The sequence below is a fragment of the Ipomoea nil genome, unplaced genomic scaffold (genome assembly GCF_001879475.1).
Source record: "Ipomoea nil cultivar Tokyo-kokei standard unplaced genomic scaffold, Asagao_1.1 scaffold1562, whole genome shotgun sequence".
Taxonomy (NCBI): domain Eukaryota; kingdom Viridiplantae; phylum Streptophyta; class Magnoliopsida; order Solanales; family Convolvulaceae; genus Ipomoea; species Ipomoea nil.
This window is the reverse complement of record NW_017617990.1, coordinates 898,208-913,875: the sequence shown is the minus strand read 5'-3', so window position 1 is coordinate 913,875 and position 15,668 is coordinate 898,208. Positions and strand designations below refer to the sequence as shown.

The 15,668-nt window shown below is 35.0% G+C and overlaps 3 protein-coding genes across 3 annotated transcripts; 2 read left to right on the top strand and 1 right to left on the bottom strand.

The window, feature by feature from the left end:
* Nucleotides 1-2,769: 2,769 nt before the first annotated feature.
* LOC109189734 (polygalacturonase-like) lies at nt 2,770-5,341 on the bottom strand. Its single transcript, XM_019340343.1, has 4 exons — nt 4,869-5,341; nt 3,452-3,741; nt 3,123-3,351; nt 2,770-2,988 (listed from the first exon to the last, which is right to left on the bottom strand). Exons 1-4 carry the CDS (start codon nt 5,316-5,318, stop codon nt 2,770-2,772), a joined length of 1,188 nt encoding a protein of 395 aa, XP_019195888.1. The 5' UTR covers nt 5,319-5,341.
* Nucleotides 5,342-7,904: 2,563 nt separating this feature from the next.
* Nucleotides 7,905-11,037, top strand: LOC109189657 (uncharacterized mitochondrial protein AtMg00810-like). Its single transcript, XM_019340270.1, has 5 exons — nt 7,905-7,919; nt 8,079-9,015; nt 10,591-10,735; nt 10,882-10,943; nt 11,012-11,037. The coding sequence occupies exons 1-5, from the start codon at nt 7,905-7,907 to the stop codon at nt 11,035-11,037; spliced, it is 1,185 nt and encodes a 394-aa protein (XP_019195815.1).
* A 1,831-nt stretch (nt 11,038-12,868) lies between these two features.
* LOC109189656 (protein FAR1-RELATED SEQUENCE 9-like) lies at nt 12,869-14,428 on the top strand. The gene is made up of 2 exons (XM_019340269.1): nt 12,869-12,936; nt 13,321-14,428. The coding sequence occupies exons 1-2, from the start codon at nt 12,875-12,877 to the stop codon at nt 14,426-14,428; spliced, it is 1,170 nt and encodes a 389-aa protein (XP_019195814.1). The 5' UTR covers nt 12,869-12,874.
* The last annotated feature ends 1,240 nt before the right edge of the window (nt 14,429-15,668 follow it).

The following is a 15,668-nucleotide window of genomic DNA, read 5'->3' as shown; positions in this document are numbered from 1 at the left end:
TTAGTTTTTTTTTTTTTTTTTTTTTGGTGCTTTGGATGTCATTATATTAAGATTAATTGCCCTTAATTTTTTATTTTTGTCTTTTTAAAACCTTTATTTCCATTATTATAGGTCATATATAACCAAATTATTTCAATTTCACCCTACTACCAAACATACAAAATACATTCAGGAAAATTCATTTACCAAGTATTAAATTCTCATTCCAATTATGATTCCCTTATGCGAACCAAACACACTCCTAATTTGTACGTTAACGGCGGACTGTACTGCTGCCTTATTGTGCCGTTACTTTCAATATCAAATAATCACAATATTTTCATCCTACAGGCCGCAGTTGAATTAATCGTCTCGCGCACGCGTGCTTTCCATTCTTAAAAATATTATTTTAAAGAGAAAATTACATTTTTAATATTTGAATATTTTTAAGACCACCGAGATGTTCTGAGCAGACCCTAATTGTAAGAGGCACCTTTAAGTTCATGGTCAGATTGGGCTTTTCATATGAGAAGTAGATTTAAACTCTCGACATCTCTTAAGGAATGAGAGTGCACAATCACTCACACTAATCAAGCTGGTTTAATATTTGAGTTATAGGGCGAGTATAATTATATAATTACTAATATAGAGTTGTAATAATACCCCTAATTAGTCATCAATGTGGTGGCTTATTTAGTTCTTCATAGATAATTAGATGTTATTTTGGACGGAAACCTAAATAATATTAATATAGAAATGGATAAATCATATTTTCAATATGGCTTAATTTTCTCTCTTATTACCTGTAACTTGAATGAGAGATTATCACTTTAGCTATATTATATTCTTCTCGTATGTTTTATAGTTTAGTATTCTATTTTTTTTTTTTTTTGTTTTTGGATTACTTGATACATAAACGAGTTAATTCTCAAAATGGTCCTCTTACTATTACCCTTTCTCAATTTCGTACCTATACTTTCAACTGCCCTAATATGGCCTGTTGAGTATTGAAAATTAAGCCACAAATGGTCCTGTTAGGCAACTGTCATCTGAGCGATAAATATGAGGGCAAAAAAGGGAATTTCAGCTCATTTATCCACATGGATCATCTTGAAGGTTTTGCAGTTGACAATTGTACAACAAATACGGTGAAAGTGAGCCAACAAATTTATGAAACAAGCATGAGATCCATATCAACCTTTGGAATAATAAATCCCCATTTTGCCCTCATATTTGACGCTAAGATGATGATAAGGCTAACAAAGGACTATTTTGACATAATCTTGAATAGTTTAAGAACTACATTAGATGAAACTGAAAGTCAAATTACGAAATTGAGAAAAAATAATAATCGGATGACTCTTTTAGAAATTAACTCGTACATCAACTACCATTGTACTTACAATTTGTGCAATCGAGTACATATAGGTAAGTTATTCATATATATAAATATGGAATAAGGGTCAAATAGACCATCGAACTGCACATGATAATACAATTAGGCCACTGAACCCAAAAAACCAACAATTGAGTCCCTAAACTAACAAATTCCTAACAATTCATCTAACTTGAAGGTTTCTAACAGGTCAACCACCAAATTAATTATTTTTTAAAAAATAAAATTTTAAAATTAAAATAATAATTAAAAAAAAAAACAGAAACGGCCAGTTTCTTCGTCTCCCCGGCCGGAGACGAAGAGTTTCTTCTTCTCCATGGCTGGAGACGAAGAAACTCTTCGTCTCCATTGCCGGAGACGAAGAAACTCTTCGTCTCCACGGCCGGAGACGAAGAGTTTCTTCGTCTCCAGCCATGGAGAAGAAGAAACTCTTCGTCTCCATGGCCGGAGACGAAAAAGTTTCTTCGTCTCCGGCCGTTTCTGTTTTTTTTTTTTTTTTTTTTTTTAAATTAATTAAATAATTAATTTTTAAATTTTATTTTTTAAAAAATAATTATTTTGGGAGGATGACCTGTTAACCTGTTGGAAACCTACAAATTGGAAGATTTGTTTGAAATTGGTTAGTTTAGGGACCCGATTGTTGATTTTTTAGGTTCAGTGGCCTAATTGCATTATCTTGTGCAATTCAATGGCCTATTTGACCCTTATTCTTATAAATATTAAATAATATGAAGTTGTATATATAATGAAGAGAAAAAAAAAATGACTACGAAAATAGGGGAGTACAATAGCAGTTAGTCTCATGATCTTTTTTTTGAAAATAGTTAGTCTCATGATCTAATTATGGGTATTTACAAATTAAAGTGCAAGTTGACAACAAATATATGCAATATTAAATAAAATATTTTATTCTAATTATATTTTTACTATGGTTGTATGGATAAGAACGGTACACCATCACCAAACCTGAACACTAAATATATACTTTATGAAAATGATTTTTCTATATTAGACAAACACGATAGAGTACATCACAATAATATATACGGAAGATAATAATTAACAGAGAGACACTAGGATTAGGACGGTAGAGTCCTAACAGTACTATGAAATGTGCATATATTGTAATGTGATATGAAAGGCAAATAAAAAGTATTGGTCCCAAATTTAACAATTATATTATTCAATAAGGCAAATGTATATATATAGTATTATTGTAAGTATGGTATACATTTTTGTACGTAGTAAGGCCAAATGAGGCTAACACAGACGCCATCATACAGCTTCAACTATTAAGTACGTAACAAATTAGATTATACGGAGTATTAATTACTTCTATTATATTCAATCATCTGAAAATTAAATTAAGGCATGTATAATTTGCAGTTCTTAGATCAGAGGCAGCTCGCCGGGGTAACTAAACCGGAAGACGTCCCTCCGGCATTAGAGCAGGAGGCTTGAGCTGGGTGATCTTTATATGTCAAGTTTACATTGTCCAATGTTATGCCACGACACGGTTCTATCTTGCTGCACTCGAAAGTCATCGCCACTTTCGTCGCCGATGTACCATGTATGTCTTTATACTTTATGTTGCTTATCTTCACGCCCGACCCCTGTCATAATTAATCATGTATAAAACATATTTAATTAGCATCGGAACATCATTTTCTGTTTTTGATGTTTTTAAGGTAGTTTTGAGGATGGTGGTGGAACAAGCTAAGGAATATGCATGAATGATTGACCGTACCTGATGAGGACAGTTTTGGTTGTTAGGACAGTAATTTTGGTCGATGATGATGGGGTGTTTAACATTAGACATGACTGCGTGTTGGAAAACAACATTTTTCACAAACCCATTACTTGGCCTTGCCCACGTTTTGATCCTCAACCCATTCTGAGTGCCGGTAAAAGTAGCGGTTTTAACCGTCACATTTTGTACTCCAGCCTCCTGCTCTTTCCAACCTAAACTCCCAATGCTGCACACAAACATATATAACAAAGATTCCTTAATTAAGATTCTTATTCATCAATAAAGTAAATTAAAGGTGTTTAAGAATGTTTTTGAATTTGACCGACCTAATTCCGTGACCGGGGCCGCACGCGATATTTTCAATCCACAAGTTGGAGTTCCCCGGACCAATGGAGATACAGTCGTCACCCGTGCCGATATGAGAATTCAAGATTGTGACACCTGTTGACAACTGCACGTGGATTCCGTCGGTGTTGGGGCTGTTTCCCGCAGCCGACACTTTCACTCCTTGTAACTTGGCGTTATGGCAGCTTTCAATGCGAATGTGAAACTTCTGACTGTTTTTTGAACTTAGTCCGTCGATAACAATATTGTTTGAGTTGTAAAACGCTAGTGTCTGTACATAAATACGTATGTATATATTTACAAAAAGTTAGAAAAATTTGTTAAAACCAAAGCTAAAATAAGAGTCAAATAGGTCATAGAACTGGACACAATAATGCAATTAGGCCCATTAATCCCATTTACAGATTTAATTTTCTAGGTTTTTAAAAATATTTTTTTTTTTGAAAACCTAAAAATAATTATTTAAAAAAACGTCAAATTGATTATCGGAGACCAACTACGATTTCTCGTAATCGTTCCCAGATTATGACGACGACAGGTTTGACGGTGATCCAGACGTCCGATCATGGTTGGCTGGCGTGGATGGTCTTGTGGTGGAGTCACAATCGTCCGGCCCTGGTCCAATCTCTGATTGGCGACCTGCAGATTTTCCGGGAGACAGTGCGCAGCCGGCGACTTTCCGGCGAAACGAAGAGACTAACAATGAAAAAGATGGCGGGGTTGGTCTCGGCTACCTGTTCAACCGGCCTAAGTTAAGTTCGACGACCCCAAGCGGAACCCTAGCTCCGGCCACAGAAGATAGCGGTGGTCTTGCTACTGCTTCGCGATCGGCAGGTGGTTCAGCCTTTGGTGGTTGGTGATGGAAGGCCAATGACTGCCAGTGCTCTCACTTCTTCGGCGGTGGTCGTGTCTGTACCGGTCGCTACTGAGGACGGTGCTTTCGGCGTCGGAAGAGCGGTTAATGTACCGGATCGAGTCGCCGGCGGCTCGAAAACCAGCTTTGGAGTTGGATTTGGGTCCATAACCGTCAACGTCGCCATTCTTTACGCTTCTTTTCTGGTTGATGACGAAAACTTCGGCCGACGGAGCTTCGTTTTGGCGTAGAAATCAATCAAAAGTGGAAGTTTGGCCGGAGACGGAGACGAAGAAAGCAATCAAATTAAAAGTGGAAGCTTGGCCGGAGACCGAGACCTGGAGCTGTTTTTTTCTTTTAAATAATTATTTTTTAAAAATATTTTAAATTTAGATGATTGGTTAGAAACTCGAAAAACCTTCGCTAATTGCATGAGATTGGTTAGTTTAGACCTAATTGCATTATGTGTGCTTAGATACCTATTTAAATCTTATTCTTTAAATCATTACATATATATGCAGGTTTAAGATTGTGTATGTACGTACCCCAGCTCCATCAGGGCAACTCTTGCCGGAGCTTTTGCAAGACCAAAGAGCAGCGCCATTGGCGTCTAGGGTTCCACCGACGATGGAAACTTCGGTTACCCATACAAATTTGATCCAATTATCAGCCTTTCCAATCACATTGTAGTCCGTTGGGACCACAATGGTTCCATCTATTTGAAACTTTATGGCTTTGCTCTTGCATGTTTGGCCCTCAAATGTGGTCGCACTGCCTAGCAGGAACCTTCCCACCGGGATGTAAACGGTGGCCGGGGAAGTGGAGGCACAGGCCGCCGCCCATGCGGCCAAAAAAGCTTTGGTGGAGTCACTCTTACCATCGGCTTTTGCTCCATAGCTTTGAACGTTGTAATTAGGATTGGCTGCTAGTGTACATGTTACGTACAAAAAGGTGATGAAGACAATAAGTGAGAAACAATGTTTGCACACAGCCATGATATGTTTGTATGTATATGATGATGGATTGTATGTATTGTAGAGAGATAGAAGGAGAGAGCAGTGGTGAGAAGTTGAAGAAGAGAAGAGGTTATTTATAGAACTATGCAGCATGCAAAGATTTTGTATTCTAGGTACATTAGAATTTATTTTCCCTCTCCCTATATTATTAGGAATGTTACAATTTATCATTTCTATCCTGTTGGGATACGAATTTATTTTCCATATATATTGTTTATCATTTCTATCCTGACTGGGACTCTTTGTATCCATATAAATAGTCCCTTCATGTATATATATTATATAATTTCAGGGTGCTCCATAACAATTTACTCTTCCAGAATTACTATTCTTCTCAAATTTATTGTTCTCATCAACATGTGTGTATCGTTTAACCGCTTTGCTTATTATTATTATTATATAAGTTATAATTTAACAAGACAAGATTAATCGCTTAACACAGATTATGTCAAAATTATAACAGCAAAGACACAAATACAATATTACTTCTTTATACTTGCATATATAATATATTATATTCAATCATTCCGTCAAACAATTCCATTACAACATTGGCGCGGCTACCATGACCCGCTCTAATATCTATGAATGCATGGTCAATATTAAGTCCTTACCATTATTTCATATTACGCTGATTAATTCATCTACGACTCTTTTTTTTTTTTTTTAGAGTGTCTAGTTTAAATACTACGCCACCTATATTTTTCTTAAACCATGCTAAATTCAAAACATATTGTATTGTTAAATGTAGAAAATATCACGTTAACTTAATTAAACTAAATTGCATGTGTATTGTCCTTCTTTTTGCTTACTAACCTTTTCAAATTAACCTCGTTGTTCTTCTCAGACATTATATTCCCTGCAGTCTTGAATATATATGTAGTTGTTTGCGTTTCAAAATGAAATTATTGAAAATCATTGAGCTTTGGATACTGAGCATGTTACTATATGCATGCTTCATGCCATTGCCTAATTCATATGGAAAACCCAAAAGGGGAAATGTGGGCAGAAATGCTGACAGTTGTATATATATCCACAGCACAAGCAGCAGAAAGTCAACAGACAATGAAATTAATATTAAACTAGTTACGATAACGTTACGTTATCAAATTCCTTGTATTTGATTGGTTGATATCTCCCGTCCTAATAGCCCACAAAACAATGAAAATTAAAGGTAAATCACAGTGTCTTAAATAATAGGACCACTGGATGGTGCTCACAATGAGCTCTATTATCACGTTAGATGTAACTATTCCATTTCAAGCAAATTAATGGTGTGTTTGATTCATGGATTTATAGAATAGAAATGAGAATAAAAATTATAATTAATGTTTAGTTGATAACTTTTTAACACATAACTACATGATTTGATTACTTTTTCAATTAAAAATCTCATTCTCTAATTAAAAAGAAGTATCATTCCATCCATCTTATTGGTAATATAATTTTTAAGCTTGAGTTTGTATTTTTTAGATTTCTTTTGTTCATATTCATGCTTTGGATGTCATTATATTAGAAATAGTTACCTTGATTTTTTATTTTTGTATTTTTAAAACATTTATTCCCGTTATAAGATTATACACAACCAACACATCAATATTAATAATAATTCTAATTCTACCTTACTACCAAACATACAAAATACTTTTACTAAATATTTTATTCTCATTATATTTCGATTCCAATTCTCATTGCAAACCAAACACACCTTAAATCTTACTATTTTCATCAGACCCTGTGCATGCATGCATGTGCTTTTCAACCTTAAATATGTGCCGCCGCCATCTCTCCTGCATCCATGCCGAGCCTAAACCTAAGTTATTGTACTAATAGACTTGTCGCCTAAATCTCTTGTATTTTATGTTACGTTGTCTGATCTTAAGGCTCTTTACATCCAACAAGGTAATGTTCTCATTTATTCAACTGCCCCATGTTCGTTATTAGGTGATAAGCAAATCTAAAAGTAATAGGTAGACTTTTAGTTCTTTTTTTTTTCTTTTTTTTTTTTTTTAATTTTATAAATAATCATCAATTTATTAATTCAAAAATCAATATGTACAAAGTCAATGGACAAAATATATTATGGATTATGGTCCTCACTGTAATGTGAATCATGAATAAGTGTTCGTTTTTAATATAATATACTCAATATACATTATTTGTGTATTAAAGATTCATTATTTGTTTAAAAAAAAAGATTCATTATTTGATACTCTATATATCAAATAATGAGCCTTTAGTGTGCAAATAATGTACCTTTAATTTAAAAACGAACTTTTAGTTTATTAAAAATGTACTTCTAGTATATTAAAAATGTACCACATGTCAGTAGACCATGCCACCTTACAGGGTAGACCATTATCTATGATATAATGATTGAAGTCAATGCAGTTGTTATACTGTGGACCATGGTTCACAGTGCTAGGTGGACCATGGTCGTCAAGTAGCGGTTTTCACCGTCACATTTTATACTCCACCCTCCTGATCTTCCTGACCTAGACTCCCCCCAATGCTGCACAAACAACATAAAAATCCTTAAGATTATATTCAACTATAAAGGTCGCCATGCGCAATTTGGAGGTTGAAGGACTACAGATGATCAATTTAAATGTTTAGGACTAAACATGACAAAATCACTATACTCAATAATTTAGCTATCTACTCTAGACAAAACCTCAGGTACTTCATTCATGGCCTTATTGATATATGTTGATGATCATATACTGGTTACTGGTACAGATTCTTGAGCAGATTACAGAATTGAAGAATTTTCTGGACAAAGTTTTCAAAATAAAGGACCTTGGTCATTTGAATTACTTCTTAGGGATTGAAGCTTTTAGAACCCCCAATGGCCTTAACTTGTGCCAAAGGAAATATACATTAGAAATACTACAGGAGAATGGTTTTTTGGATGCTAAGCCTACAAGCACACCAGTAACTACAAGCCAAAAACTCAGTAGCCTAGAAGGTACAGCTCTTGCCAAACCTGAAGACTTTAGAAGATTGGTTGGCAAGCTTCTCTATCTTACAAACACAAGGCTAGAAATCTCTTTTGCTGTCCAACAATTGAGCCAATTTGTTGACAAGCCCATGGATACACACCTTATGGCTGCTCATAGGGTGTTAAGATACCTTAAAGGTTCCCCTGGAAAAGGCTTGTTCTATCCATCACACTCTCAATTAAAGCTGCAAGGATTTTCTGACTCTGATTGGGCTACTTGTTCAGAGACAAGAAAATCAATCACTGGTTACTGCATTTTTGTTGGGGAATCTCTAATATCTTGGAAAACAAAGAAGCAAGTCACTGTGTCAAGATCATCTTCAGAAGCAGAATATAGAGTCTTGGCTTCTACTGTTTGTGAAATACAGTGGCTACTCTACCTACTTGAAGACTTAAAGGTGAAACCAAACAGCCCTACAACCTTGTTCTGTGACAACCTATCTGTTATTGCTATAGGAGAGAATCATGTGTTTCATGGACGCACAAAACATATTGAGATAGATTGTCATGTGGTGAAACAAAAGGTAAATGAAAAAGTAATCAAGCTGCTATCCATTCCTTCACAGAAACAGTTGGCTGATGGATTCACAAAGTCTCTTCCAAGATTGAACTTTGATGTCTTTCACTCTAAGTTGGGCCTTCAAGATATTCATGCTCCAGCTTACAGGGCGGGGGGTGTGTGGGGGGGGGGGGTGACAAAGTACACAAAATAACAAGGGCTTTCTTGTCTTTTCTAGTGTGTCCAGTTTCTGTTATAACCGTCATGTTATAGCCTTACACAGTGGATATATTAGAAGCTATTTACTTCCTTCTTCTTTTGTAACTTCCAAAATAGAGAGAATACACTTTGTCTTTCAGCTCTCAGTTTTCACCTTTTTACTGCAATCCCTTGTCCAGTGAGTAATGAATTGAGCTTTCATCATAGTTTTACATGATTATTTAAGGCAAGAAAAAGAAATTAATATAATAGAGAGTAATTAAAAAAATTACTAAAATTAAAATAATATGAACTATTTATTTCAACACACAATTACACATTTACACTGACAGTACATTTTTTTGTTTCCGTTAAGAAACTAACTTTATTGGCTGTTATTAAATTTGTAGACTAGCTAAATGAGAATGATATTTCTATATTAGGCAAACACCAAAAAGTACATCACAAGATTCACAACAATATATACAGAAGATAATACTCCGTAATTCTTTCCATTAGGACCGTACCGTAGTCTATAGAGTCCTAACATTACCATTTACCATGAAATGTGCATATATTGTAATGTGATACGAAAGGCAAATAAAAAGTATTGGTTCCAAATTTAACAATTGTATTATTCGAAAAGGCAAATATATATATATATATATATATATATATATATATATATATATATATATATATATATATATCTTATCTTACTATATAAAAAAGCCACAAGCCTAGGGAATCACAAACAGGCCAAAAATTCCCGCTCAATTAAAACACTGTCGTTTCATGCGGAGTTATATTGATGGTATACCCAAGGTTGGATACGCAATTGCGTTTTTCTTTTTAAATCTCAAATAGTCAGATAATATGTTGTCGTTTACACTTCCGATGAAGCGTGGTTAATACGAAGAGCCGGCTTTCACTTTTCGAGAATCATTGTTTCTATAAACAATGGTAATCATATCTGTTTTACAGATTTCAAATTTCAAATAGGATACACATCATTATAAATAGGTTGAGTTCTTTAGAAGATAGGTAGTTCAGAGCCTCCAAAACTTCTTGAGATAGTGTTTATATAGAATACAAACATCACACGATGATAGATCCAACGCTTATCATCGCAAGCCAGATCTCTCCTACAACGTCTGCTATTAAAGCATGTACCTACGAAGTGGCAGAGAGAAAGGGGCAGCGAATCAATCAAATCCAAGGGGTGTATATTTCATGATCAACAGGTATATTGATCTTATATTTATATTATAATATAATGTTTATATTCTAATCATATAGGCGACACAGTATAATGATAAAAAAGAAATTGCAATGATAAAGAATATGTGTATTTTGTGTTCATACGTATTTTCCAGATATGCGACAGAAAATACTAAACAAAAGAGTGTTTGGTTTACATCTAATAGTAATGGTGTTTACATTTTTTTTTTTCATTTTTGGTTCGTATAATTTTATTTTCCAGAATGTTGCCTTATGTTTTCATTTTATATCGTGATATAATTTTTGGTATTCTAATTTTTTTCTCTATCCAGGTAACCTACCTACATACTCATATGAGCATGTTGTTAAGTATCTTAAGGTTTTCAAAGAGGGTAAAGTTTATGCCTTCACTGTTGTGAAGGTTAAGGATGATCCTAAATTGGTCTCAGCCTATTGTCCCAAGAGTTGGATTCACCTGTAAAGCACCTAGCTTCTGAATTGCAACCAAGGGATGAAGATTTGGATGAAGAGGTTCAGTATTAGCCATAACTTTTAAGTATTCAACATTTGGTGGTCAACTGAATATTCATTTGATTCATCATAAAAATTGTTTTGGTTGACAGGATTCTGAAGAGTTCATACCCTACTGTCAACCATGTCAATGAATGTGATGCACAAGAATATGGTTTGTTAAAAGGTCTTTGCTGGCAAATTATGCTGTGGATCTGTATGCACCATGCATGGTGCATACAGATCCACACGACGTCGTTTTAGCCTAATGACGCGGGGTTTTATAAAAAAAAAAAAAATAATTCCGTTAACGGCGTTTACTTCCAAATTCCTTTTGAGTTTGTTTCCAAGTTTCAAACTCGATCGTTGGCAGTTGTTCGCTGTGGTATTGGCATTCGATATCACCGGAATCGCGATCGCAATCTCAATCGCATTCGCAAATCGCAATCGCAATCGCAAATCGAAATCGGGAATTACAAAGTGATTGATAGATGGAGGATGGAACAGAGCAGACGAATTCCGCAGTTGATGATTGGCATTCGATTCAAGGTGATCTTGTTATTGTTTTTGCAATCGTTCCTTTTGGTTTTTTGTATGATTATGTGATTAGCAGTGATGTTTGTGTCTAGAATCTGCAAATAGTTGTGCAAAATCACGTAAGTAATTTCCATAATTGTGTAACAACAATTTCAGAATTTGAAAACAATAATTCCATAATTTCATAACTATATTTCCAGAATTGCATGTCTATATATTCAGAATTAGGGGTACTCTGTTTTGGCAGTTTGTTGCGACTGTGTATCCAGAATTGTATAACTATATTTCCATAATCATATAACTATATATACAGAATCTGTAGACACTCTGTTTTTTCTGTTTGATGAACTGTTTGAATTAATGTTCACCATGTCTATATAATGTAGTTAGTGAAGGCATTGTGGATGGTTCAGTGAGTTCAGATCAAGTAGATGTAGATGTTGATGGATCTTCATCAATTCCAGGTTTATTCATAGTGGTTTACCTTTTAATTAGCAAATTATGGTTAGGAATTATGTGTTAATGGAAATGGTTATTATTGTGTTATATTTGCAGTTGATCAAGATTTGGTTGGTTTGGTAGTAAGTAATGCTGATGAGGCTTTTGAGGTGTATAACAGTTATGCATATAGACTTGGTTTTAGTGTGAGGAAGGGTCATCAACGATACAAGGGATCTTCGAACACAATTCAAATGAAGAAATTTTGTTGTTCTAAGGCTGGTTACAAGGCTAACAGTGGGGTTAAGGCTTATTCCAAAATTGACACAAGGACAGGGTGTGGAGCGTTTGTTCAATTTGACGTGGGTGATGATGGGTTGTGGACAGTTACGAAACACGAGAAAGTGCACAATCACGAGTTATGTGTGTTCAACAAGAGTCATCTACTTCGTTCACATAGGAGTGTCGGAGATAATCAGCTCTTATATTTACAAGGTTTGAAGGACAGTGGTGTTGCATTGGCAGATGGTATTAGGTTCCTAAAACACCAATCGGGGGGGGGGGGGGGGGTCCCCTTTAGTTGGTTTCACCAGTAGAGATGCTTATAATTCAATGGCTGCGGATACTGTCAAGCGATTGGATGGAACGGATTCTAACTCTTTAATTGAAATTTTTAGGAGGAGGCAGTCTACCGAGACTGATTTTTTCTTTGATTTTGAACTTGACTTGGATGCAAGGTTGTGCAGTTTTTTTTGGAGGGATGGTCAAATGAGACGAGATTACGAGGTGTTTGGGGACTTGTTAGTGCATGATACGACATATCGCACAAACAAATACGATATGATTTGTGCCCCTTTCGTAGGGATGAATCACCATTGCATGAATGTAATGTTTGGATGCGGGTTTTTGATGAACGAGAGGATAGAATCGTTTGTGTGGTTGTTTAAAGTGTTTTCAAGATCAATGGGTGGCAAGTCTCCACAGACTATTATGACAGATCAATGTGCAGCTATGGCTGCTGCTATATCTAAAGTGTTTCCAACATCACGTCATCGTCTTTGCATATGGCATATCGGTGAGAATTCAAAGAAGCATATCAAGACGTTAAGGAGCAATAAAGATTTCTTGGATATGTTTAACTACGTGTTGAAATACACAGAGACCGAAGCTGAATTTCAATTCTATTGGACAAGGTATGTTAGTAATTAATCGTTTTTATTGCATTACGTTTGTAATTATGGATGTATAGTGCATCAATTATGGATATATAGTATTTCGATTATGGATATATAGCAGTGGTGGTGTCTGGAAATGTAGTATATGGATTATGGATATATAGTATTCCGATTATGGATATATAGTATACCGATTATGGATATATAGCAGTTGAACTTACTGGTGGTGTCTGGAAATGTAGTAGTATGGATTATGGATATATAGTCTATCAATTATGGACATATAGTATTCCAATTATGTATATAGAGCAATAGAAATTCTGAGTATGTGTTAGATGTGGTGATGCTGCTTGTTAATATTCTGCTTCATAATCATTTGGGATTTTGTCTTACCATTTTCAGGTTGGTGACTGACTATAAATGTCACAAGAATACTTGGTTAGAAAAGCTATATGACTGTAGGGAGAAGTGGTGTCCAGCATTTAACAAGGACTATTTTTCTGGGGGCATTCTATCATCACAAAGGAGTGAAACTACAAATCATTCGATTTCTAGAAGGTTGTCCAAGACAGCGGGTCTTTGTGATTTCTATTCATCGTTTGTAAGCGTAATTTCTGAATGGAGAAGTAAAGAGAACGGTGAAGACTTTCGGTGTGCTCAAGGGGTACCCGCTATGATGATGGAGCATGTGAAACTTCTTTCACATGCTAGAGAGGTATACACGATTGAGATATATTTTCTGTTTGAGGAACAATTCATGAAAGGCAGTGCGTGTCATCAAGAGATGGTGTTGAATGATGGCCGTCAACAGAAGTATCACGTGTGGCGGCCAGATATAGATATTATAAGGCATGAGGTTAGTTTTAACGCAGCCAACTTGGACATTTCTTGTAGTTGTAAGTTGATGTCTGAGTTGGGAATTCTATGTTGTCATTGTATACGCATTCTTCACGTACATTGTGTTTCTAGTATTCCCGACAAATATATACTTAAAAGATGGACTAAAAAGGTTATTGATGGTAGGAATGTCAACATTGATTCTATGGTTTATAATGTTGGTGTTCCTCCATCAATTTGGGTGTTCGATATTAGTAGAAAATTTCAAAGATTAGTTGTGTCTAGTCAAGATAGCAGCGTAGCGAGGAAACTGTGTGACGAGGCTGTTGATGATGTAAAGAAAAAGGTTGAAGCCGAGGTTGGGCATGTGCATATTGAAGAGTGTGGTGTTTCATCTTCAAGTGGTGGTGTTCAAAATCCTTCAAGTCGGAGATTGAAAGGTGAGCGTAACAAAAGGAGGAGTGGTGTTATTGAAAAGAAGTACAGTCTTGCAAGGGGGAGAAGGAGTGCTGCAAATAAAGCTGCATTGAGTACAAAGGGTGCTGTTCAGTCTTTGGTGTTGGAAAACATATCCAAGCTTGCTGGGGATGGATACCTTGTACATCCAAGTTCTTCAAGTTCAGATTTTGTTCAGTTTAGTAAGGGTTTAGATGACAATGTAGGTGTAGATTGAGAAATACAAGTTGTTATCATTGATTTTATGCAATTATACAGTTTTAGTTTTGTAATTCTGGATATGTAGTTTTGCAATTTTGGAACTGTAGTTATGAAATTATGGAATTATAGTTATACAATTATGGAATTGTAGTCATGCAATTATGAAAGGTATGCAATTATGAAATTATAGTCATTCAATTATGAAAATATAGTTATGCATTTATGCATGTGTAGTCCCCATTGTGATGGAATTTGTAGTTATGAAATTGTGGTGTATAGTTATGCAAGTATGGATGTATAGTTTTGCAATTATGGTATTATTGTTACGCAATTATGGAACTATAGTTATGCAATTATGGAATTGTTTATATACAATTATGGAATTATAATTATGAAATTATGGAATTATAGTTATGCAATTATGGAACTATAGTTTTGCAATTCTGGATTTATAGTAGTCATGCAATTATAGATTTGATACATGAAAACAAAAAAAAAAAAAAAAAAAAAAAAAAAAAAGTAAAGAAAAGAAAAGAAGAGAAAAGAGAAAGAGGTGCATAGATCAGATGTAAATTGTTATTTAGCTATTAACATCATGCATCTACATTCACAAAATACAAGTCACATTGTCAATGTAGTTCACAAAAACTTTCTAATTGTTTAGAATTCAGTCAACATGTTGAAGAATATTCATTCAATTCTTCTTCGAAACTCTTTTGGCCGCTTGCAGAACCTCCCCCCTGACTTCATTCATTCTCCACTTTATGAGGTTCGCAGCATATTTCGCTCGCAATTCACACATGAAGCTTGCCTATAAACAAAGAACATTAAGTAATTAGTCATTCGCAGTTTTATTTATTTTTTAATGTATTTTGAAACTATAATATGTATGGTAGTCTTACATTCAAGCGCATATTTTTCTTGAATCCTGGCTGCCAGTCTTGTAGAGTCCCTCGGAATGTCTCCATATGACGGAGTACATAGATCCCGCAATCAGTGACGTTTTCAGTGTTTGCCCAGTCCAACTTAAGGTACTTTATATCAACTTTTTGCAATTTCACATACAAGGAGTGACACTCGGCCTTAAGGTAACCACTGAATGCTTCAATCTGGTCAGAAAAGTTAGTTTAGTGTTGATAATGCTTTTATGTCAATAGATAGGTAATGGTAAGAATGTCAAGTTTTTTTTTTATCAAAATTACCAATAAGTGTGGGCAGTTGCCATATTTGTCCTTCTCCGAAACACCAGCTGGTAA